General features: G+C 38.3%; 1 protein-coding gene across 1 annotated transcript in view; it reads left to right on the top strand.

Moving 5' to 3' along the window:
* The window catches only part of DNAH6 (dynein axonemal heavy chain 6), a 621,891-nt gene that overhangs the window by 116,710 nt on the left and 479,042 nt on the right, over positions 1-26,139 (top strand). The window contains exons 12-19 of the mRNA XM_069743176.1: positions 629-780; positions 4,707-4,859; positions 6,157-6,408; positions 10,343-10,471; positions 14,389-14,502; positions 14,962-15,105; positions 17,070-17,282; positions 21,405-21,497. Coding sequence (XP_069599277.1) covers positions 629-780; positions 4,707-4,859; positions 6,157-6,408; positions 10,343-10,471; positions 14,389-14,502; positions 14,962-15,105; positions 17,070-17,282; positions 21,405-21,497 — 1,250 coding nt within the window. The remainder of the gene's footprint in view (positions 1-628; positions 781-4,706; positions 4,860-6,156; positions 6,409-10,342; positions 10,472-14,388; positions 14,503-14,961; positions 15,106-17,069; positions 17,283-21,404; positions 21,498-26,139) is intronic.

Here is a 26,139-nt window from a genome sequence, read left to right as displayed (position 1 = left end):
GGAGTTGTCTCTGAAGACTGCTGTTGAAAGCATGTCTGGTGTTTTCCTTCTCCTTATCTACCTTTTTGGTTTGCTTCACCCTTTCTCTCCCGTTATATACCTTTCCTTAGTCTGAGTACGATGAGAGTGATTGCTTTTTTCTTTACCTTATCTGCCTCCCTTTGTATCTGTATTATAGAGCCGGACTAGCGTTCCTGCTGCCCCACACACTAGCCAGGGCCATTCTTAGGGCAAGACAGATTAGGAACGTGATTACTGCACGGGGTGAAAGAACCCATGTTTCCCTAGTTGCAGTGCTCTTGTTCCCATCCACCTCTCCGTGTGCCATTTGGCTCCTTCGTGGAGTGTGAGACCTGGAGACAAACTCCCACTAGAAAAAATTCAAACTTGTATTTGGCTGCAAACTGCATGTCAAGGGTCTGAAAATGAATGAAGGGCACAGACTGAAATGTAGTGTTGTTTTATTAGCAAACGGTAACTACTTATATAAAATTATATTTTCCATGTCAAACGTGTTCATAATCTTCTAGCTTTAGTGTTTGGTTAACTATCTATTAAATTAGTTAGTATGAAAACTGTCACAATGCTGTTTTTTTTCTTAACAAATGTTGATCTTATTCCTATGTAGGGGTTGATTTCTTTGCTGAACACTTACAAAAATACCACAACGAACACAAGGATGCTATGGCAATTATACAGAGCAAAAATCTAGGATTACTGGTAATAGATTCCAAAATATTGAAACAGAAATTAATACCTTCACCAAAAAGATGCTTAGAGGTAAGTAACATTTTAAGCTGAGGAATGCTTGGGGAAATATATGCACAATATTAGCTCAAAGTAAGCCAATCAATATATAGTATAAAGTTAGAAAAAAGTGTCTGATATATCTATAAATATGCACCATATTTATCATGATTTGATGCATATTGAGACTGTCTGGTCTATACATACACTGTCTAAATATCAGAATTACAAAATCTGACTCTATGTTTGTCTTATGCCCCCATAAACTTCAGATAGCCATTGTTTGGCCAATAGTTCGTCCGACAGCTATTTCACCTGACTCTCCCATACACAAGAGCCCCATCTCTGATGGTGGCCTATCTCAAGGATCAATAGTCTGAAATCGGACATGCCAGATTCTTAACTCCCCCAAAAATTATCTGTCAATGACCCCCATACACATAAGACTGTCGGCTAAACACACTGATATCTGCGGGTCCGGCCAATATTAATCTAATGTATATAGGGTTTAGTTTCAAATTGTTAAAGGGGTATTTCCATCTCCAAGATCCTATCCCATTATGTAGTAGATGTAATAATACTAATGTACCTCTAATTGCCTCTTACTGGGGGTAGCCGAGACCCTGGAGAACATGATCAGGGCTGGATTTTCTGGTCCTCGATCACGTGATTACCAATTTTCAGTGAAAAAAACCAACTGTGCATGCTATTAAAATAATTTCTCTTTCTTCAAACATGATAGCTATATCAAAGGAGAGAGAAATTATGTCCCCCGAGTCCCTCAGTACCTAAGCCATTCCCCGGACCCTCCTGCTTTGTCCCCTATCCCTCCATATTATCTTACTGGAAAAAAATGGTGAGCACATGCACAGTGCGCCCACCACAATCTGTCGGCTGGTACCCGGCAACAATAGGGAATTTTTAGTATCACAGGGATCAAAATGAAAAAAAGAGTAAATAAAATCCCCTTTGTCATTCACTTAGTTTGTTGGGGTTAGGGTTGTGTTAGGATCGGGGTTACATTTAGGGTTGAAGTTTGGGTCATGTTGGGGTTGGAGTTAGAATTGTTTTTTTTAAAAGTAAAAAAAACCGATGACGATATGAGGACTAGTGTTGAGCGCAAGTTGTCTCTATTTGAGTTTTCATCGGGTGCTCAGGTATGCACCGAGGAACGCAGATCTCCGCATGTTTTTTTTGGGTGTCTTAACAGCTGCAAAACATGTGGGGCGAGACTAGAGCATGTCACTCAAGAACCCGCGATATTCACTGCATACCCGAGCACCCAATGCAAACTAGAGTAGTGAGCACTTGTGCTCAAAACTAATGACGATACGATATATTCAATATGACAACATAATGTTATCAAATTTTGTGTCATACCTGTTGGTTCAAAATGCTCACTATACCCCTGGAAAAAATCCTTTCGGGGAAGTGGGTTCCAAAATGGTTGTCACTTGTGGGAAGTTTCCTCTGTTTAGGCACATCAGGGGATCTCCAAACACGACATGGCGTCCGCTCTCAATTGCAGCCAATTTTGCGTTCAAAAAGTCAAACAGCATTCCTTCTCTTCTGAGCTCTGCCGTGCGTGCAAACAGTAGATATCCCCCACAGGTGGGGTATCAGCGTACTCAGGAGAAATTGAACAACAAATTTTGGGGTCAATTGTCTCTTGTCACCCTTGTGAAAATAAAAAAGCGTGGGTCTAAATTTTTTTTGTGTGAAGAAAAAGGTAAATCTCTTCCTTTTCTTCAACATTGCTTCAGTTCCTGTGAAGCAACTGAAGGGTTAATAAAAAAATGGGATTTTGAGCACCCTGAGGGTTGCAGTTTTTATAATGGTGTCAGTTTTGGCTACTTTCTTTCGTATAGGCCCCTCAAAGTCACTTCAAATATAATGTGGTCCCTAAAAAAATGGTTTTGTAAATTTTGTTGGAAAAATGAGCAGTTACTGGTCAACTTTTAATACTTCGTAATAAAAAAAATGTGTTTTCAAAATTGTGCTGATGTAAAGACGTGTGGGAAATGTTATTTATGAACTATTTTGTGTGACATAATTCTGATTTGAGGGCATAAAAAATAAAAGATTTAAAATTGCAAAATTTTCTATGTTGTTTCCAAATTTCCATTTTTTTCAGAAATAAATGGAAGTCATATCTAAGAAATTTTACCACTATCGTAAAGTACAATATGTCACGAAAAAAATGATCAGAATCAGCATTCCAGAATTATTACCACATAAAGTGACAGTGGTCAGAATTGTAAAATTTTGTTTAGTTATTAAGGTCAAAATTGGCTTGGTCATTAAGGGGTTAAATAGAAACTGTTCCTGTGATACCTCATTTAGCTCCCAAGTGAGCATTATTGTTATGCCATACACAGCAGACTTGTTGCAGAGGTTTCCCACAACTGAAAATCTGTTCCATACATTTGAATGGGTTTGCTTCTGCATCGGGCACATTAATTTAAGAAAACCTCATTTAAAGGGATATTCTCAAGTTGTCTCTTGAGTAGCTCAGAGCTATGCAGTTTGCTTGTTGGTAGAGGGGCAGGTGCTTTTCCTCTAGAGAGAGTTATGGTCAGGAGATCCATCTTGCTTCAACACCTTAATGAATGATCTGTCAGATGTAGGGAACTGGCATAAAGCAAACAATTAAAGCGCAGAAATTGGTAAAATTATAAACTTTATTATAATTATAAATTATTATATATACTATTGATCCAGTAATTCAGTATTTATCTAAAATAAGCTCCCAGTATTTCTCATAGATTTAAAATTCCACAACTGATTTACTATTCACTTTTAGATTGACGTTCTTGAAAAAGAGACCTATGTGGTTGCACAGATGTATCAAATAATGGACAGCTATACCATTCCTTCCTTGTTGGTAGAGGGGCAGGTGCTCTTCCTTGAGAGAGAGTTATGCTCTGGAGCTCCATTTTGCTTCAACATATTAATAATTTGTCAGTCTTCTGAGTTTACACTGTTATCACTATACTTACACATAGAGATAACAGTACATTTGGAAACTGGTAATTATGGGGACATTGGGGATTGTGATTCTACAAAACTGATAACAGCACCTTGGTCAGGAAGTGAGTGAGAGGACGTGTGAACTTGAAAAACTGCTGTATAGAAATCAATGGGCTTGAGAAGCCTAACGGAGATCTTAGGTTTTAACTCTCCTGGAATGTAACTACTATGCCCACTCAGCCAGGATCTGATGACCGAGCTCCTTCTAAACAAGCTGTACATTGTGTAAGATAAAAGCTCTCACAGCACTAGCATGGAATTGAATAGAAAAAAAGAACAAGTCAATTGCAAACTTGCTTATTTCAATGCTACCTAATTAACTAAAGTAATTTAATGACATGAGAATACCCCTTTAGACCAATTGGACAGGCACAGAAATTTCTGTCATACTAGAATAGTGCATTTAGCCTGTTAGGATATAATGATTAGAACTGCAATGCAAATTGAATCGGTAAACTTCTCTTCTGTGGTTTCTGTTCCTGTCCCACCAATCCTTTGATCGGCTCTTCTATCTGTTGTCTTCTATTTTCTGTCTTCCTCTTAGCCAGGTTATCCATTTATTAAACCCCACATTGTCGCATGGGTCGTATTGCACGTCAATGATGTGCGTCGCACCACTTATAGTCAAATTGAATGCAAATATACATCATCGACAGATATTGCACTCCGTGTGACAACGTGGGGTCTATTGGATGGAAAATCCAACTGGAGGGAAGATAGAAGGATTAAATGGAATACAAGCAACATCAGGACAGGTACAGGGAAGACTGAGGAAAGATGAGTATCTGAGATATTTTTTAGACCACTTATCGTTCCTCTGTTGTTCAATCCGCTGCCATGATGCTGGATTGTCCAGAATCATATTGCACCTTTTTTCCTAATTTTTGAGACACATGGGATGTCATGTTATATTATACTATTCTTTCTAGGCTATAAATGAAATTCTACCAATTCTTGCTAAGAAAAAGATGGATGCTATCATAGCTGAGGCTCAAGATGCTCAGTTTAAGCTTGAATTTTATCCCACCACGACTTTGGACTATGTAAATACTTTAATATTTCTGGATGAGATTCAAGAACGGGTAAGTTATGAACATCATTTTGTAAAAAGGAAACCTTGATGTACATAATGTACAGTGTAATGAAACTTAAACAATTGGTAAAAAGAAATAAATGCATATACATCTATGTTTAAAAGCCCGACTCATTCAAAGGTGTAGGCAGTCTAATGTTTATTGGGCATGTAAATATTGGATATTCTAGAATTCCTGCATTGCTATAAGGTAGCTTAAAAATGTAGCAATACAAGACAATATATTATGTATACTCCCTCTGGTCTAAAAGAGCTCATAGGCCACATTTCTTATATTTCTATATAGTCGAGTTGATTCAACATTATTGCATTGAAGATAAAAATACAGAGCTTATTAATAGGAGCCAATGGAAATTCTTCTTTATTCAGAGTTGATTGTAAAGAAATTGTATTCATATTGCTATGCATTTTGACTTTTTAATAAATGTCTATTTTGGTATAAATCATGTGATGCTTAAAAAAACCATTATGTAATGTGAAGATCCTATTCACTTTCCATTTAGACTGTGTTCACACATCGTGGTTATATTGTGCAGCTGAAAAGTAGCACATTTATTTTTTAAGGTTGAGCCATTCTGTATTAAACATTTTCTGGCTTGTATTAACTAGGTTTCAATTTTGTAGATGTGTAATAAATGAACACGTGAAGGAAAAGCCAGCTCACTGTAACTGCCTGTTCCTTTCACTGACAAGCACAAAAGTAGCCATAATTTTCAAATATAAGATCCAGCTCATTGGATATAAAATCTTCTACTTTATTTTGGAAAGTTATAAAAACATTATTACATAAAAAAAAATCCATCAGTGAAGACATCAAAGGGTTTCTGGTGCATACGAAACCTTAACTCATAAGCATATGAAACGCGTTGATGTTTCCTCTGATGAACGTTTCTCTCTGAATAGATGGATAGCATGCACCATATAGGATGTATCACCTAGAAAGGTGATCTTATAATTTTTTGCACTTGATCTCCACTGGTTCAGCATATGGTTGCGTTGCTAGTTTTTGTTAGATTCTGTTTACTTTGCCATTAGGAACCTCATAGTTTCCACAAATGTCTCATACTAATGAGACTAGCTACTTTGACTTGCACTTCCATTACTTCCAGAGTCAACTTGGTGTTAGGCTCTTTCCTTACGGAGCTGTCTGCTTGGATTCATGCTAAGTTCATGGTACTATTCCTGAGAATTTATTTTTTATTTATGTTACTCATTTATATAGCACCATTAATTCCTCAGCTCTCGTAGATTTAAAATTCCACAACTGATTTATTATTCACTTTTAGATTGACGTTCTTGAAGAAGAGTCCAATGTGGTTGCACAGATGTATCAGCTAATTGACAGGTATACCGTTCCTACACCTCCTGAGGATTTTGCAGTATTTGCTACTCTGAAGCCTTCAATATTGGCTGTTCGAAATGCCATTGACAAATCTGTAGGTGAGAGAGATGGCAGCATAGAGAAATTCTGTCGATCCTTGGACAAAGACATAGCAGAACTTAACATGGAAGTGAAGGGTGTCAAACAGCAATCTCAGGTATAGTTTACAGACTGAACTTATATACAAATTGTTTTTCATCAGTTTTAAAAGTCAACTGAATCCAAATCTGACACATTTGGCTATGTTAAAAAAAAATTATTGTTTCGAGGTTTATTCTATAAAAATGTTCACTGTTGCTGTGTTCGGAGGTTGCATAATCCCAGTACTTGTTTTTCAGTTATTTTATGTTACCAAGTAATGAAAAAATGTATAACAAATTAGATTTCCTTCTCTGGGAAAACATTTAACATCAGGCTGCATGCAGTGGCTGAGGTTTGGGTGCATTTGGTGTCTGCGAGATTATGCCGGCCAAAACCAAGCATTACAGAACTGCACCTATTTGTGTTCAACTGTATGTTATCCAGAAGATCATCTACAAGTGGAGATGATTACAAATAACCAAGAACCATGCCCAGACGGAGTTGTCTAAGCATGTCCACCATCAGAGTGAGAGGCTAAATGCTAAAAGAAATCTCTGAGAACTCCAGAATTTCATCACAACCCCTACCGTTAACCCATCAATACTGATTCCACTGTCGAAACTTAGTACTGAAGGCAAACATGGAGATATGACCACTTTAACCAAAAGAAATTTGTTTAAAAACAAAAGCAGCATGTCCTTAAAGGGAACCTGTCACCCCCAAAATGGAAGTTGAGCTAAGCCCACCTGCATCAGTGAAAGATGAGAAAAAGAAGTTATATTATACTCACCCAGGGGTGGTCCCGCTGCGGTGGGCGTCGCGGTCCGGTCCGGGGCCTTCCATCTTCTTACGATTACGTCCTCTCCTTGTCTTCACGCCGCAGCTCCGCCTCCTGTTGAGGGCAGAGCAAAGTACTGCAGTGTGCAGGCGCCGGGAAAGGTCAGAGAGGCCCGGCACCTGCGCACTGCAGTACTTTGCGCGTCCCTCAACAGGGCAGACAAAGTACGCCTGCGCCTGAGTCATCCTATGAAGATTGGAGGCCCCAGACCGGGCCACGAAGCCCATCGGACCGGAACGCAGCGGGACCGCCCCTGGTTGAGTATAATCCATCCTCTTTTTCTCATCTTTCAGGATACATCAGGGGCTTATCTACAGCATTCTGGAATGCTGTAGATAAGCCCCTGATGCCGGTGGGCTTAGCTCACCTTCCATTTTGGGGATGACAGGTTCCCTTTTAAACATTGTGATACCAGCTGTAAAGTATAAATTGGGGGAATGTTATTGAGTGGGGATGCTTTACTGCACCTGCTTAAGCAAACCTAAAGTGACCATTCTATATACACTGAATGTCCTAATTAATAAAAATTAATGAAAAAAGGGTTTTAACCCCTTCACAACTTTGCAATGTTCCGTTTTTGCGATTTTGTTTTTTTGCTCCCTTCTTAACAAAGCCATAACTTTTTTTATTTTTCTGTCAATATAGCCATATGAGGGATTGGTTTTTGCAGGACAAGATGTACTTTTTAATGACACTATTGATTTTACTATATAGTGAACTGGAAAATGACGAAAAAAATCAAGTGTGGTAAAATTGCAAAAAAAAGTGCAATTCCACAGTTTTTTTTAAATTTACCATTCACTAAATGCTAAAGCTAACCTGGCAATATAATTTACTAAGGTCAGTGCGAGTATGCAAATACTAAACATGTATAGGTTCTTCATTATTTAAGTGTTAAAAAAAAGAAAACATTGTTAAAAAAAAAACCTTTGGCTTACGTCACTTTTTTTTTTTTTTTTGACCTTTAGCGTCTACACTTTTTGTGGTCTGATCCCCAAGCTGACATTTTTATTGGTACCATTTGCATTTTATTGCAATGTTGCAGCAGCCAAAAAACATAATTATGGCGTTTCTATTTTTATTCTTGTTACACCGTTTACCAAATGGATTAATGTACTAAATATTTTGATAGATCAGACTTTTCTGAACACAGCGATACAAAATATGTGTATTTTTAATTGTTTTATTTTCAAGGGGGATGATTTGAACTTTTGCGTTTAATTTATTTTTTAAATATTTGTTAAAACTTTTTTTTACTTTTAGCTGGCTTTAATAGTCACCTTAGGAGACTTGAAGTTGCGATCATCTGATTGCCTGTGCAGGGTTTCAGCCCTGATACGTGTAGCAAAAGTCAAGATCTCCTGTGAATGCGGCCATGATCCGGCGTTCGCAGTAGATTCACAATGATAGGCATGGGGGGTCTTCTGCAGAACCCGGTTATCATTACAACCCATCTGTGCCTCCCGATCACATGACAGGGGTTCCTATCTGTGGGACTTGTGACACCCCTTCCACCTGGTGCATGTTAAATGCCGCTTTCAGTGATTGACAGCGGCATTTAACTGGTTAACAGCCCTGGGTGAATCTTGGATCCACCCATGGCTGTTAGAGGCACATGATAGCTGATCAGATCAGCTATCTTGTGCAGGGAAAGATGCACAATTAAAGCAAGGCAAGTTTTGTTTGTTTATTGGGAGAGACCTGACAATCAACTAGAGTAGTGCCAGGTGTTGGGACTGTTCTAGTCTCGTCTCTCCCTATAAACTGTTTTCTCTGAAATTCTGGAAGTTTTGAAGGAAGCATTCTTGTCTACAGCATGAATCTAATAAGCAGAGGCCAACAAAAATCCGAGTGACATTGTATAGATCAGAATAGTCAATAGTTCATCATATGATCACTAGTGATAGGACAAGTGAATGGCTGATCATCAAATATAGAACAAAACCCAAGAGGACAAAAGGATGATCAAAAAGGCCGAAAATTTGTTATAAAAATATACAACTTTATTGAAGAACATCTTATTATAAAACCAGAGTGAAACAGTGGATAAGACCACGGTGCATATAAACAACATGAGCGGGATGGGTGAACCGCGGCTAGGAATAATACATATCTTGTATACAAGTCATGACATACATTGTGTAATCAAAGAAATGACAATACTCCGTAACCCCTATGGATAGCAAAGATAAAAGGAATGTGCCTATCAAAAAACGAGGCTAGGATAGTAATATAGGCAGAGCGGTGGTACAATAATGGCGCATACCTAAATCAAAATGAGCCCGGTTGCCAGTAGTAGCTATGGAGGGGTGCAGGAGGAAGCCAGCGGTCACCACCTCACCCCAATGGGCTGCACCCCTCCATAGCTACTACTGGCGACCGGGCTCATTTTGATTTAGGTATGCGCCATTATTGTACCACCGCTCTGCCTATATTACTATCCTAGCCTCGTTTTTTGATAAGCACATTCCTTTTATCTTTGCTATCCATAGGGGTTACGGAGTATTGTCATTTCTTTGATTACCCAATGTATGTCATGACTTGTATACAAGATATGTATTATTCCTAGTCGCGGTTCACCCATCCCGCTCATGTTGTTTATATGCACCGTGGTCTTATCCACTGTTTCACTCTGGTTTTATAATAAGATGTTCTTCAATAAAGTTGTATATTTTTATAACAAATTTTCGGCCTTTTTGATCATCCTTTTGTCCTCTTGGGTTTTGTAGCATGAATCTAATGACAGGTTCCCTTTAAATGGTTAGGTCAAACCCCAAATTTAATCAAGGTGCTGTGTGGGAAATTGAAACATGCTGCAAGGAAGACACACTAAAACACCACACAAAAAGTACTCCATGGGGTGAAGGGAATGCAACTCTTTTCATCGTTTGAAACTGATAGGTTCAAATAAAATGACTATTTAAGGTCGTTTCTGATATGTTTGTGTGTTTACCACAGAGGTTGTCCATTTCTCCGTATGTGTATCTCGAGCACATATGTCTATCATTAAGAAACGATGATACAACAATATTTCTTTGCTGACTTAGATTATAGTAAAGAATCATTTATCTGATCAATGACAATGGTGATTACAGATTTTTTTTTATAACATTGGATAATGTACATGCATTAGTGAAGGGTGAATTTGTAACTGGTTTGAATTGTTTTGCAGGATCCACAAATTTTGGATATCAATGCTGATCAAACTAAAGTTAGACAAATCCTGGCTGACTTGCAGATCATCATAGATGAGTTACAAAAACGTGCCTTCCAGTACAAAACATATCAGAAGAATTTCAAGGTAAAGCAATAGAAAGGACTGTCTTCTATTCATTTGGTGCTTTGTATCCTGTGATTATGCTGGAAATGTTCTCAGAAATGCAAAACATTACTTTAGGCGCCATTTTGCTATTCTTGGGTCCAAATAGTTGTTTAAGAAATAAAGGTTGACTACCAATTCACTATTTTGTCCACAGTATTATTATATTAAACCCAGAGACCTGTCCAGTTAACTACAATTTTTATTTCACTATTTACTGAGTAAGTCCACCCTCATTTGATTTTGAAGGGATTATCACTTTGAATGTCCTCATAGCACATTCAAAATTCTCCCAAAAATGGGATGGTGTGTGAATGAAAACAAAAATGCAATGATTTATAATTCTCTTTTACCCATATTTTATTTTTAACAGAACAAACAGTAGAGCACCGATCAGAAGGTTAACATTAGACGTTATTCCATTTCATTAGAAAAATTTTACTAATTTTGAAATTGATGGTAGCAACACATCTCAAAAAAGTTGGGACTGATATATAGAAATGCTTCTCAGTCTTTGTCATCTGGCCTATATTACTCAATTCAAAAAACCTGATCTGCACATCCAAACATAGACACAGTGTGAACAGGTGCTGAACCCAGAGTCGCCAACTCGTATATATTTAAGTAAATAGGGCAGCACACTGCAGCGCCAAAACATGCAAACTTGAAAACACAAAATTTGAACTGCATTACTGCACTGAAAATATGAAAAATGAGAGCTTTTAGCGCATAAAAATGGCCAATTTTATGTGTACCTCGTAGCCACGATAAGGCATCTCTCTTATACGAGGCCCTACGCTTGACCTACCTCTCTGAGAATAAACGTCTCCATCTGAATGGGTACATGTGAAACCTCTCCTTGGACTCAAATTCTCTCTCACTGTGGAGGGGTATTGGACCTATTATAATTAAAACACCTGAAGCTAGGAGGCGGGGAGTGCACGATCAGAAGGCTAGAGAATACATTTCAAAAAACCTGATCTGCACATCCAAACATAGACACAGTGTGAACAGGTGCTGAACCCAGAGTCGCCAACTCGTATATATTTAAGTAAATAGGGCAGCACACTGCAGCGCCAAAACATGCAAACTTGAAAACACAAAATTTGAACTGCATTACTGCACTGAAAATATGAAAAATGAGAGCTTTTAGCGCATAAAAATGGCCAATTTTATGTGTACCTCGTAGCCACGATAAGGCATCTCTCTTATACGAGGCCCTACGCTTGACCTACCTCTCTGAGAATAAACGTCTCCATCTGAATGGGTACATGTGAAACCTCTCCTTGGACTCAAATTCTCTCTCACTGTGGAGGGGTATTGGACCTATTATAATTAAAACACCTGAAGCTAGGAGGCGGGGAGTGCACGATCAGAAGTCTAGAGAATACATTTCAAAAAACCTGATCTGCACATCCAAACATAGACACAGTGTGAACAGGTGCTGAAATCAGAGTCGCCAACTCGTATATATTTAAGTAAATAGGGCAGCACACTGCAGCGCCAAGACATGCAAACTTGAAAACACAAAATTTGAACTGCATTACTGCACTGAAAATATGAAAAATGAGAGCTTTTAGCGCATAAAAATGGCCAATTTTATGTGTACCTCGTAGCCACGATAAGGCATCTCTCTTATACGAGGCCCTACGCTTGACCTACCTCTCTGAGAATAAACGTCTCCATCTGAATGGGTACATGTGAAACCTCTCCTTGGACTCAAATTCTCTCTCACTGTGGAGGGGTATTGGACCTATTATAATTAAAACACCTGAAGCTAGGAGGCGGGGAGTGCACGATCAGAAGGCTAGAGAATACATTTCAAAAAACCTGATCTGCACATCCAAACATAGACACAGTGTGAACAGGTGCTGAACCCAGAGTCGCCAACTCGTATATATTTAAGTAAATAGGGCAGCACACTGCAGCGCCAAAACATGCAAACTTGAAAACACAAAATTTGAACTGCATTACTGCACTGAAAATATGAAAAATGAGAGCTTTTAGCGCATAAAAATGGCCAATTTTATGTGTACCTCGTAGCCACGATAAGGCATCTCTCTTATACGAGGCCCTACGCTTGACCTACCTCTCTGAGAATAAACGTCTCCATCTGAATGGGTACATGTGAAACCTCTCCTTGGACTCAAATTCTCTCTCACTGTGGAGGGGTATTGGACCTATTATAATTAAAACACCTGAAGCTAGGAGGCGGGGAGTGCACGATCAGAAGTCTAGAGAATACATTTCAAAAAACCTGATCTGCACATCCAAACATAGACACAGTGTGAACAGGTGCTGAACCCAGAGTCGCCAACTCGTATATATTTAAGTAAATAGGGCAGCACACTGCAGCGCCAAAACATGCAAACTTGAAAACACAAAATTTGAACTGCATTACTGCACTGAAAATATGAAAAATGAGAGCTTTTAGCGCATAAAAATGGCCAATTTTATGTGTACCTCGTAGCCACGATAAGGCATCTCTCTTATACGAGGCCCTACGCTTGACCTACCTCTCTGAGAATAAACGTCTCCATCTGAATGGGTACATGTGAAACCTCTCCTTGGACTCAAATTCTCTCTCACTGTGGAGGGGTATTGGACCTATTATAATTAAAACACCTGAAGCTAGGAGGCGGGGAGTGCACGATCAGAAGGCTAGAGAATACATTTCAAAAAACCTGATCTGCACATCCAAACATAGACACAGTGTGAACAGGTGCTGAACCCAGAGTCGCCAACTCGTATATATTTAAGTAAATAGGGCAGCACACTGCAGCGCCAAAACATGCAAACTTGAAAACACAAAATTTGAACTGCATTACTGCACTGGCCTATATTACTGTCATGGGGTTACCGCAACAGTGTGGAGCCAGAAGACTGCAGCGTCTGCTCCTACTCCAGCGCTGAGAAGAAGCACTCCTCCTTCATTTTAAATGTGTTTATTTCTTCTGACAGAACAGGTGTAAATTGGCCACATTGGAAATCCCTGTCCTCACAGCTGTGCTCGGTTAGCCACTCCTTTCCCCTTTATAATCTGGGCTCTGTTACAAATCCTTGTCAGAGCAAGCATTTGCTGCATGGCTAACGGAGGGAGAGATGAGAAGGAGAGTTGGAGGAGTTATCTGTGACTGTTGCTTGGTTTGTATGCGTGGTAATTCCCTATCCTTCTCTATTTTGGGTTATTCCCCTACCTCCATGCCCCAGTGCATTCCTCTGTTATATGTAAGTGAATAATTTGTATGCCTGGAGTTTTCTGTTAACCCTTGTTTGTAAAAAAAAGAATTAGGCACCAGTTGCTAGAATCAAGCATTGTTCTCCATGCTGCATTATGAATACCTAAAGCAGAGCACCACATGAAGACCCCCGACAGGCTTCCCTGAAGCACAAACATTAACACAAAACTGAAAATAAACATTACATAACAACCACAAGACGGACTTCATCACCAAGTATCATTGTGATCAGTATAACGGCACCGACCTCACACTGTATGTACGTTACTGTGCACAATCCTGCTGACAGGTTCCCTTTAATCAATACAGGAAGCTCAATTTCTCTTTAGCTGTGTATATAATGTTCTATGAGGCACCTTTATTTTAATATTTTACATATTATGTGAATTTAATACAAAAATATATTTTCTCTTGTATTTCTGCATTCATTTTTTTTCTGGGGCATATTATGGTTATATACTGGCTTTTATTATGCAGACATGTGAACTAACTTCTGAGGTTAACATTATTCTATGGACTTCTCATAAAATATCCAAGCAAGTTTATTATAAGAATTTTGTTGACAATAGTATAGTAGAAAATGATCTGATCTATTTAAGGCTTGCCCAAACTTGGAGCATCATGGCAAAAGTAAATGGACATTTCCTAATTTTTTTGCAGGTTGAAGTGACAAAGTTTGATGAACTGGAAGAAGTAAGTGCAGAACTGAAGCTAAAGCATCTATTATGGGACTCAATGGCAGAATGGGATGTGCTGCAAACTGAATGGATGCAGGTAAGTCATTAAAAAAATTGCCCACTTCTTTAGCATTTATGACCTATCCGTAGGATAGGTCTTTAATGTCTGATCGGTCGGTGTCCAACACCCAGCACCCCCACTGTTCAGCTGTTCTTGATGTCAGTGGCAGCCGCCAACCAGAAATGTTCACTTGCAGAGCTGGCAGTCTTCTGATAGTGGCCAAGGCTGGGTACTGCACATCTGCCTCCTATTCAAATCAATAGGAAACGAATGTGTAGTACTCAGCCTTGGCTACTATCGGTAGACTGCCAGCTCTGCAAATACGCATTTCCGGCCGTTGGTGACCACCACTGACACCGTGATCAGCTGATCAGACATTGAAGGTCATAATTGCTAAAGTAGTAGACAACCTCTTTAATCTAGACTACACTTTTGTAAATGAATACAAGTGCCGGTAGACCATAATAATGCTTTATGATTTTATGTATTTTACAGTCAAAATTTGAAACATTGGATCCAGAACAACTGAATTCCCTAGTTCTTAAATATGCCAAATTTGTAAACCAACTGGAAAAAGGTCTTCCGCCAAATAATGTAGTGCCATGTCTCAAGGCAAAGGTAGAAAAAATGAGAGAAAAGGTAATTTATGTAGTAAACTATAGATTCTGATGGTCCTATGTGAGATTGTTTCCTTGTTTTCCTGTTTCCTTATATGTTAGTTTTGGTGGGATGCTTGGGTTTTTTGAACATTTATTACATTTTTTCATTTATAATCTTTTTCTAGGTAGGACCAGAAAGGTAAACATTATTTTTCTTCTGATCCATTTATGTTTTCTTATTTTAGATTTTTTTAAATTATATTTTGTGTACATGAATTTTGGGGGCAGACATCTTGCCTAAGCGGCTGTCAACAGCTTGGCTCAAAGGAATAAGTAGTCTGGATAAGTTTATTGACTTCTATATGAAAGTTATCCCTTAATTGGTACCTTTCATTGTATTCTTACCTTTGATGATAATGGGATGCCTTTTGTAAAATGGTTTCTAAAGAACAGGAAGTGTCATCCTGGTATGAGGCTCAGTTTCTAGAGTAAAAACTGCATGATTTAAAGATTTTTTAAAAATATACAATGAAAAAGCACTAACATTCTTTCAAAAATATCTAATATATAATTGCCTAGAATACTACTTCCTGCAATTTGTGCCAACTTCCGTGGCTTTGTCCGGAGCTAATGTCCGGAGCTAATGTCCGGAGCTAATGTCCGGAGATAAGTGACGTCAACAGTGTCCAGTGTCTGATTGGTTGCCGCCTGCTGCAAGCGACCAATCAGAAACGTGCCGTACTGTGACACACTCCGCCCGCCATTTTGGTGTGATTTTTGAATTTTTACCTCACAGCAAGTTTCTACTGCGTGGAGGCGGGCCCAGTGACGTTGCTCTTCAAGCTCCTGCCGAATTTCGTCAAAAAAATGATAATACCATTTACCAAAACTATATATATTTAGTTGTGAAGTGGTTCAGTGACATTTTCACACCAATTTTGAACTTTTGTTTGGTGTTTTCTCCATATACTGCCTATTATTTTTGTTCTTTCTTACTATTATTTATTAATTGTATTATTCTTACATTTGAATAAATAAAGTATATATGGATTCTAGACTCCCGATTCTTTAGAATCGGGCTGCCATCTAGTGTTTAATATAAAATGATATTTAAAGAATAGGGCATTTTCTAAAGACATATTTCCTTGAAAGAAAATGTACAAAGTGCAATGACAGTAGGAACAATATAAAGACAAAATCATTGAAATGATAAGGAATCAGTAGAAACCTCTGACCAATAAAATGAATTAAAAGTCCTGAAGGAAGAAGAAAGAGAGACGGAAGGAAGAAGAAAAAGAGGAGGAGTGATTTAGGGTTGGAAAGCGGGAGGGATAAAGTGAAGAAAGGGAATCCTTTATTTCAGACTAGCCTAAGCCACTTACATGATGGTAAGTTTTTTCAGTCTTGTCCAGTTTTCAGTTAGGATTTTGAAAGGTTGTCTTGTTTAGGACACTGATTTATATAAACTCTTATATAATCTGAGTAGTGAGAATTCCCCATTTTACTTTCTTACCCAGAATGGAGAGTGTTGTATTGTTGCGTTTTATGTAGACCTAATTTATATTATTATATAGCGTTTTCTCCATTTCTAATACCATAGCCAGATTGCAGGAACTATACGGAATCCTGTTTTTTATTCTTGTGCATGCATTATTTAATGGGAAACATCTGTGTAATAGCCGGAGTACATTCTGTTATTGTTACAGTACACTAATGAGGATTAATAATAGAAACTGTTATACAACTTGGGACAACATGAAAGATTGAAAAAATGCAAAGACACATTTTTAAGTCCTAAACAGGTCAAAGTGTTCTGTTTTCTCATAGCTTCCACATCAAAGGTATAAAAATGTAGAGCGTTACTTCCACAGTTCACCCAATAAGAGAAATAGATGTTCTAGTGTCCATGGGCAGGACTGCACTATAGATCTGTATTGTACACACATTATACCTGTCTTCATTTTTATATCATAATTACTATATATTTATAACACATTTTTATAGGTACCTGTGATAACAGATTTAAGAAATCCATTTTTGAAACCAAGGCATTGGGGTATCCTGGAAGAAACGATTAATGCGGCGTTGTTAGACCCAGAGCACCCACTCTCTCTAGAGAAGCTGATAGAGATTCACGTTTTTGAATATGCGCAGAATATCCAGGATATATCAGGACAGGCATCGGGAGAAGCTTCACTAGAGACAATACTAAAAAAGGTACTGTTTAAAACCTGACTTACTATATCAAATTTTACTTATTTTTCAGCCTGCAGTATTTTATTATTATTATTATCTAAAATACATTGACATAAGGGGGTTGTTATATATACTTTATCTACGGTATAGTGAGAAAAAAATGATTGTTGGGGCAGTGCAACAAGAGCAGGGGTCCCAAAGTCCCTTGTTTGACTGAAGCATTATCGAGCATGTGCGATCACTGAATACATAGATTGTACAACTTTTATATACAGTTAAAGGAGTTGTACCCTTTTGAAAATATTATCCCATAGGAAAGTGTTTGCCAACTCAAGTCCTCAGGAGCCACCAACAGATCCAACAGATCATAGTATTGCACTGATGATGGAATTATCACTTATTTAATATGAACCACTTCCATAGGCTCAGTTACCATTAAAAAAATAAGAAACTGAACTTTACTTACCCTCCCAAGGTCCAGCGCTGTGTATCTACTGCTTCTCTGGTGTCAGTTGTTTTGCTGCAGCATACGCAACACGTCGACATTTCTCCCGCTAACCATTGAGCTCAGCAGCTCTGTCAGGGCAGATGGCACAATCTGCTGAGCTCAGTGATTGACTACATCTTTGTTGGCGGAATGTGACAGCTGCAGCCAAAAAGACACTGCAGCAGCGACGGGGACATAGCGATTAACCCAGGGAAGGTATGTGAAACTCCGTTTGTGTTTTAAAAGGAACCTGCATCTGTGGGTGGAAAAAAGGTTTTCAAAAGGGAACAACCTTATTAATGAAGTGTTGGTTGCACATTCTTTCAAATGCGTCATTCACACGGGAAACTATAAAGCACCTTTTCTTGTGATCAGAGGGAGTCTCTTTGGTTAGGCCTGAACAATCATACATTTATTACTTATTTATGATAATTAAGTTATTTGTAGTACAACTCATTTAAAGTACCTTTAGCATTGCTTTTCGAAAGAGAGATACACTTTTCCTAAATACTGAAGAGCACACACAGTTTGAATACATTTCCATTATTGTTTTTTTTTTTCTTATTAGCAGAATTTTTGTACCATACAATTTGCTTTCTCTGGCTATAATATCAAAACCCAGCAGTGACTAACTTCCTCCTCCTTATTAACTAAGTTGAGCATGTATGTCTAAAGTAGAGTCGAGAAAAAAAATAGCTCCAAGATCCTATCCCAATATGTAGTAGATGTAATAATAATAATATTGGCAAATATCTCCAATTAGAAATTTTGCCGGGGTATGTAAACTTTTGAGCACAACTGTATTAGCAAATACCTCCAATTAGAAATGTAGCATAGTTTTTCTGATTTGCTATGTCTCTCTTCATGTGCAGGCATTGCAGGACTTTAGGTATCCATGGTTATGACCATTGATATAGTGACAGTTAGTTAACTAGATACCAGTGGTCTTACCCGTGGATCTCTAAGATCCGGCAATGCCTGCACATGATGAGAGAGACATAGCGAATCAGAAAAACTTTACTACATTTCTAATTGGAGATATTTGCTAATACAGTTGTGCTCAAAAGTTTACATACTCCGGCAAAATGTTTGCTTTCTTGGCCTTTTTTCAGAGAATATGAATGATAATACCAAACCTTTTTCTCCACGCTTGGTTAGTGGTTGGGTGAAGCCATTTATTGTTAAACTACTGTGTTTTCTCTTTATAAATCATAATGACAACCCAAAACATCCAACTGACCCTGATCAAAAGTTCACATACCCCATTTCTTAATACCGTGTATTGCCCCCTCTAAAATCAATGACAGCTTGAAGTGTTTTGTGGCAGTTATGGATGAGGTTCTTTAGTTTCTCAGATGGTAAAGCTGCCCATTCTTCTTGGGAAAAGCCTCCAGTTCCTGTAAAATCCTGGGCTGTCTAGCAAGAACTGCGCACTTGAGATCTCCCCAGAGTGGCTCAATGATATTGAGGTCAAGAGACTGAGATGGCCACTCCCTATCCTTCACTTTGTTCTGCTGTAGCCAATGACAGGTCGATTTGGCCTTGTGTTTTGGATTGTTGTCATGTTGGAACATCCAAGTACATCCCATACGCAGCTTCTGGGCTGATGAGTGTAAATTTGCCTCCAGTATTTGCTGATAACGTGCTGCATTCATCTTTCCTTCAACTTTGACCAAGTTTCCTGTGCCTTTGTAGCTCATACATCCCCAAAACTTTTGCGATCCACCTCGGTGCTTTTCAGTAGGAATGGTGTTCATTTCATCATAGGCCTTGTTGATCTCTCTCTAAATGTAACACTTATGGTTGTGGCCAAAAAGTTCAATTTTGGTCTCATCACTCCAAATTACCTTGTTCCAGATATTTTAAGATTTGTCTCTGTGCTGTTTTGCGTATTGTAAGGCTACGTTGACACTAGTGTTGTGCGCCGCTGCGTCGGCGACGCAACGCACCGAAAAACGCGTGCAAACGCACGCAAAAACGCTGCGTTTTTTGACGCGTGCGTCGTTTTTTGACGAAAATCGGACGCAAGAAAAATGCAACTTGTTGCGTTTTCTTGGTCCGACGCTAGCGTAAAAAAAGACGCACGTGTCGGAAAACGCAACAAACAAAAACGCATGCGTCCCCCATGTTAAACATAGGGGCGCATGACGCGTGCGTCGCCGCTGCGTCACCCAACGCTAGCGCGACGCACACTAGCCGAACGCTAGTGTGAACGTAGCCTAAGAAAGATACTTTGTGGCATTTGCCCAGTAGTGGCTTTCTTCTGGGGACTCAACCATGCAGCCCATTTTCATTCAAGTGCCAACTTATTATGCATCTTGAAACAGCCACACCGCTAGTTTTCAGAGAGTCCTGTATTTCAGATGATGTTATTTGTGGGGTTTTCTTTGGACCCCAAACAATTTTCCTGGCAGTTGTGGACAACATTTTTGTTGGTCTTTCTGACCGTGGTTTTGTTTTTACAGAGCCCTGATTTTCCATTTGTTAATCACAGTTTGAACGCTGCTGACTGGTCTTATCAATTCCTTGGATATCGTTTTGTATCCCTTTCCTCTTTCCTGTTTTATACAGTTCAACTACCTTTACCCTTAGATCCGTTGACAATTCTTTTGATTTCCCCATGACTCCCAATCCAGAAATGTCAGTGGCTGGATGAAAGACACAAGAGTCTGTCTGGATTCCAGAAACTAACTCAGCTTTTATGACATATTGATTACAAGCAAACAGGTCACAGGTGAGAATCTTACCTTTAGTAGCCATTCCAACCCATTTGTGTCAACTTCTGTGCATGTTATCAGGCCAAAATCACCAGGGTATGTGAACTTTTGATCAGGGTCATTTGGATGTTTTGGGTCATTATGATTTAAGAAGAGAAAACACAGTAGTTTGACAATAAATGGCTTCACCCAACCACTAACCGTGAGTGGAGAAAAACTTTTGGTGTTATCATTCATATTCTCTAAAAAAAAGGCCAAGAAAGCAAAAATTCTGCCGGAGTATGTAAACTTTTGAGCACAACTGTATTATTAATATTACACCTACTACATATTGGGGTAGGATCTTGGAGATGGGAATACCCCCTTTAACCCTTTGATCGCTATCAGTTCATAACCTTGGCGTCATTAAAGAGGACAGCACTTTATGGCTGCGGAAATACAAAAAGACTAAAATGAAAAATCACTTGTTCATTTACGTCCAAAAGGCCTTATGAAAAAATAAGATTGTCTTTATTCACTGAACACAAACCCCAGATATGACACCATAGTCTCTTAAAAATACATGAGAAGTAATTATAGAAAACGTTTATTCAGAGCATTACTTTTGCTGAGATTTTCCACATGTGATATGAAAGCCTTCAAGCTTTTATATACAGTATAAAGAGTTCTTCAAGCTTGAAGCTAAAGGATTTACAGCTAAGCTGAGTATGTACTTTATAATTCTGCTAATTGGCTACTATGTGCCAGATTTATCAATATTTTCTTATACTGTATGTCTTAGAGACAGGTTATAACATAAGGAAAATTAGATTTGTACTTATCATTTGTTATGTGGATTTCTACTCTTGCCTATTATGTGAGTAATGTTTTTCCAAAGTGCAGGTTTTGATTTGACTTTTTTATTTGTTTATTAACTTTGTGACAATATTTTTTATCAAGGTTGAGGATTCCTGGAAAACTACCGAATTTACTGCTATCCCACACCGAGATTCTAAAGATGTGTTCATTCTTGGTGGAACAGATGATATTCAGGTGGGGTTGACACTACTATGTACATAACTCCATCTACGATTTCAGAGTTAGAATAATAAGTTCATACTTTATGTAATTAACTAAAACTGCATGTGTGGGTGCCAGGTGTAGGTACTTTGCTGATCTGATGTTGATGATATTTAGAAAGGATATGTTATCAATATATAAGTCATAGACAACCCCTTAAGTGAAAATGTGTAGATCAGTCAGCATAACTTAAACAGGCAAAACCTAGGATAAAAACAAAATTAGCTTATACCCTGTAGTAAGTAATAGTAATAGTATGTGTATATAACATAAGGTATTTAGATAACACGGTTTTGATTAAAAATGCGTAAAAGCCATACCACCACAAGGTGTTCCCAATCAGGACGGTCCTCTGTCTAGTATTAAACTTCTTATTTTGTCAGCAGACCTCAAAATAGATGGGGCAGAGCAGGACCCAATCCCAACTGTTCAAACACCTGTCCATAGCAAGCTGTATAGATGAAATACCCAGCTCAAAAAGAGGGAGCAACACACTTGTTTGTACATAGTACAAATAACAAAGGATATCTCAGGAGTTCCAGTATGCATCCTTTAGACTGCATGTTTGAGAGTCCTAAATTAGAAGAGAGCCCAAGTATGTTAAGTACTTTGGATTGTTTGGGGATTTTTTATAACTATGTATTAAAACTCTTTTGGTATTTAAATAAAATAAATTAATAAAACAGAACCACAATTATATGGGATGACACATGCAGTTATCTTGAAGTAAATATTGCTAACACTTGTTTTTAAGCTTAAAGGGAACCTGTCACCTGAATTTGGCGGGACTGGTTTTGGGTCATATGGGCGGAGTTTTCAGGTGTTTGATTCACCCTTTCCTTACCCGCTGGCTGCATGCTGGCTGCAATATTGGATTGAAGTTCATTCTCTGTCCTCCATAGTACATGCCTGCACAAGGCAAGATTGCTTTGCGCAGGCGTGTACTATGGAGGACAGGAATGAACTTCAATCCAATATTGCAGCCAGCATGCAGCCAGCGGGTAAGGAAAGGGTGAATCAAACACCCGAAAACTCCACCCATATGACCCAAAACCAGTCCCGCCAAATTCAGGTGACAGAGTCCCTTTAAGAATCAGTCAGTAAGATCAACCCCCCTAATGCCATCTATATGTGCATGTAGCTCATGGGAAGCTGAATAAAGTGATACCTTGATATATGCAATCTGATCTTATTCCAGAGAAAACCATGTTTTTTTTTGTATGTAAATGAGCTTTCCAGGCTATGGGCTGGATACTGATCTGTATATGAATCTGCCTCCAGAGATTATTACGTATAAAAGGTGGAGTTACCAGTGTGAGACAGGTAACTAACACAAAACAGTAAAGCTCAACTTTGTCTTCTTTCAAACACATTTGCTGTATCTCTCACAATTCTGCTGTATTCTAATAACATTACAACCTTGTCTCCCTGTGAGATGGAAGCTGAAGTTGAGAGGAACCTGCAGATGTGTCAGTTATAGTCACACACAGTTCTGCAGTGAGATCAGGAGAGCAGAGAGCGGCCATTGCACATCATACTGGTAATGCCCCCTTCATGTAAAATATTCTCTTTATTCTCATGCAGATCAGTGTATGGCCCATAAACTGGAAAGCTTATTTACGTATAACAGAAGAGTGTGTGATTTTATTCAACTTCCTATGACCTGCATGCCCATATAGACTGTTTAAGAGGGACAATCCTACTGACAGATTCCTTTTAAGGCACCATTTCTTATTATATTTGTGCCTGTTTCTTTTAGTTTTTGATGCCTTGCAGCCTTTTATAGGTTTTTACTTAATCTTTCAGTTTGCATATTTTCTGAAGTCTTGTTTATATCATAGAATAATAGCGACATAGAATCGTAGAGTTGGAAAGGACCTCAAGAGTCATCCTGTCCAACCCCCTGGTCAATGCAGGATTCACTAAACCATCCCAGACAGATGTCTGTCCAGCTTCTGTTTGAAAACTTCCATTGAAGAAGAACTCATCTCCTCTCATGGCAGCCTGTTCCACTCATTGAACACCCTCACTGACAAAAGTTTTTCTAATATCTAATCTGTGTCTTCTCCCATTCAATTTCATCCCATTGCTTCTCATGCTTCCATGTGCAAATGAGAATAAAGCTGATCCCTCTACTGTGTCACAGCCCTTGACATATTTGTAGACAGCCATTAAGTCTCCTCTCAGTATTCTCTTTTCCAAGCTAAACATTTTCAAATTCACTATATATGTTCCACATAGAATAATGTTTGCAGACCAGTCACCCACCATTGTGGTTGCTCTTCTCTGAACTTGCTCCAGTTTGTTCATCTTTTTTTTTTTAAATATGGTGCCCAGAACTGAACACAATATTACAGATGAGGCCTGACCAAAGAGGAGTAGAGAGGGATAATCACTTCATGTGAGCTAGACTCTATGCTTCTGTTAATGCCTTCCAGAATTGTGTTTGCCTTTTATGCTGCTGCATCATACTGTTGACTCATGCGCAGTCTGTGATTTATTAGTATACCCAAGTCTTATTCACATGTGCTTAGCCCTATTCCTCCTATTCTGTAAAGGCTTTTTTAATTTTTCTTGCCCAGATATAGGACTTTACATTTCTCCCTGTTCAAAACCATTATCTTAGTTGCTGTCCAAAATTTGTTTGTTTAAATTTGCTGATCACACAAAGATAGGAGGGATAGCTAAAACTAAAGCAGAGAGAAAGGATTCAAAAAGATTTAATCAGTATACCCTGATCATCTAAATCATTGATAAAGATGTTGAACAACACAGGGCCCAGGACAGAGCCCTGTGGTACCCCACTTGAGACATTTTGTCAATGTGGGCATTGTTTAGGGCTTTCCAGATATTTTCGCCTAATTCGTCATTTGAAACTTTTAGAAAAGTTGCAAAATTTGTCTCAAATGTACTCCAGTCCTCCTAAAGTGATTTCACACCCCAGAAACATTAAGGTGTTTTGTTTCATATCTTTTCCACGCTGTACAGTGTCTCTAGTGCTGTTCACAATCTTTTTATTGGTCATTTGCAGTGAATATTTGAAATCTATTTCTGTATTTGTTTGTCATGAAGAAAATTTGTGATATGGCTTTGAAATGAAATGAAAAATATTTGCCAATTGAATCATCCGTTTTTGTGAATGATTAATTTCATTTATGCATGAAGTTTTTTTTTTTGCATAAATTTTACATCCTTTTGTAAAACATGTGACTGTTTGCACTACCAAGTCACAAAAATGGTTAAAGGTAGAAAAAAAGACAATTTTTGACTTTGCACAAAATTCATGCACCGTGTGAGACATTTTGATAATTTTGGAACAAAAAACATCAATGAATTCCACAAGAAAAAAATAAACTGACTTAAAAAAAATTCCTCAAATCAGGAAACAAGCCCTTAGTGTTTTGTGCACTTGGAACTGTGTGACGGTCTATGCAGTAGTCTACTGGTTTTTCAAAGGGACGCTTTTTTTGAGGACTCCTAACAACGTTCCCAGAAAAATGTTTTATCTCCTCTTCTCTAATATACAGGTGCTTCTCTCAAAATTAGAATATCATCAAAAAGTTAATTTATTTCAGTTTTTGAATACAAGAAGTGAAACTCATATATTATATAGAGTCGTTACAAACAGAGTGATCTATTTCAAATGTTTGTTTCTGTTAATGTTGATGAATATGGCTTGCAACCAATGAAAACCCAAAAGTCTTTATCTCATATAAATTAAAATACCCTATAACACTAGCTTGAAAATTTATTTTAAAATCCAAAATGTTGGCCTACTGAAATTTATGTTCAGTAAATGCACTCAATACTTGGTCTGGGCTCCTATTCCATCAATTGGTGCATTAATGCGGTGTGGCATCGAGGCGATCAGCCTGTGGCACTGCTGAGGTGTTATGGAATCCCAGGTTGCTTTGATATCAGCCTTCAGCTTTATATGACACTGTTAACTTAAGTACATAAGCAACATAAAGGACATTTTTCTGGGAGTGCTTGTTCAATGTTGGGAATCACTGGTTTAGTGTATGGTTAGATGCATAGGGTAAATAAATTATTATTATTTATTGTAGTGGAAAACATATAATGTTCTCTACTTGTGTAGGGTCACACGTCTGAGAAAAATGGTCTGACTAATTCTGATCAGACTTTAATAAGAGTTTGATGAGAGTGAAATCACTTTTCATAGGCTGTGGAGAGAAAAAAAAGTTCTCTATCTTCTCCATTCTGTCAGTCCATGAAAATCATACTGCACTCTAATGTCATTCAAGTACAGTCAAATGTTTTCCACGGACCCACAGACTGGCATTGCTGATTTTTATCCAACACCTGGATCAATATCAGATATGTCTACAATTTTTTCATGGGCCACTCAGTCCGAGGAAAAAACTTGGACATGTGCTAGCAAAGCCCCATAGAATATCTGTGGTTGGAATGCTATCATGTAAACAACGGATACCAGTTGGATGAGAAAATCGGTTGTATACATGAGCCCTTACGATCATATATTGGTATGCAGAACAGGCAAATTTTAATTACGGTATTTATCAGGCGTAAAATTGTTCTAAATTGTTCTGTTGAATAATATATCTCTGTAGCTATTTACTCTGATAAAGCTGAC

Source organism: Ranitomeya imitator, chromosome 1 (genome assembly GCF_032444005.1).
Source record: "Ranitomeya imitator isolate aRanImi1 chromosome 1, aRanImi1.pri, whole genome shotgun sequence".
NCBI lineage: Eukaryota > Metazoa > Chordata > Amphibia > Anura > Dendrobatidae > Ranitomeya > Ranitomeya imitator.
The sequence above is the reverse complement of the archived record's forward strand: the minus strand, read 5'-3'. Positions and strand labels throughout refer to the sequence as shown.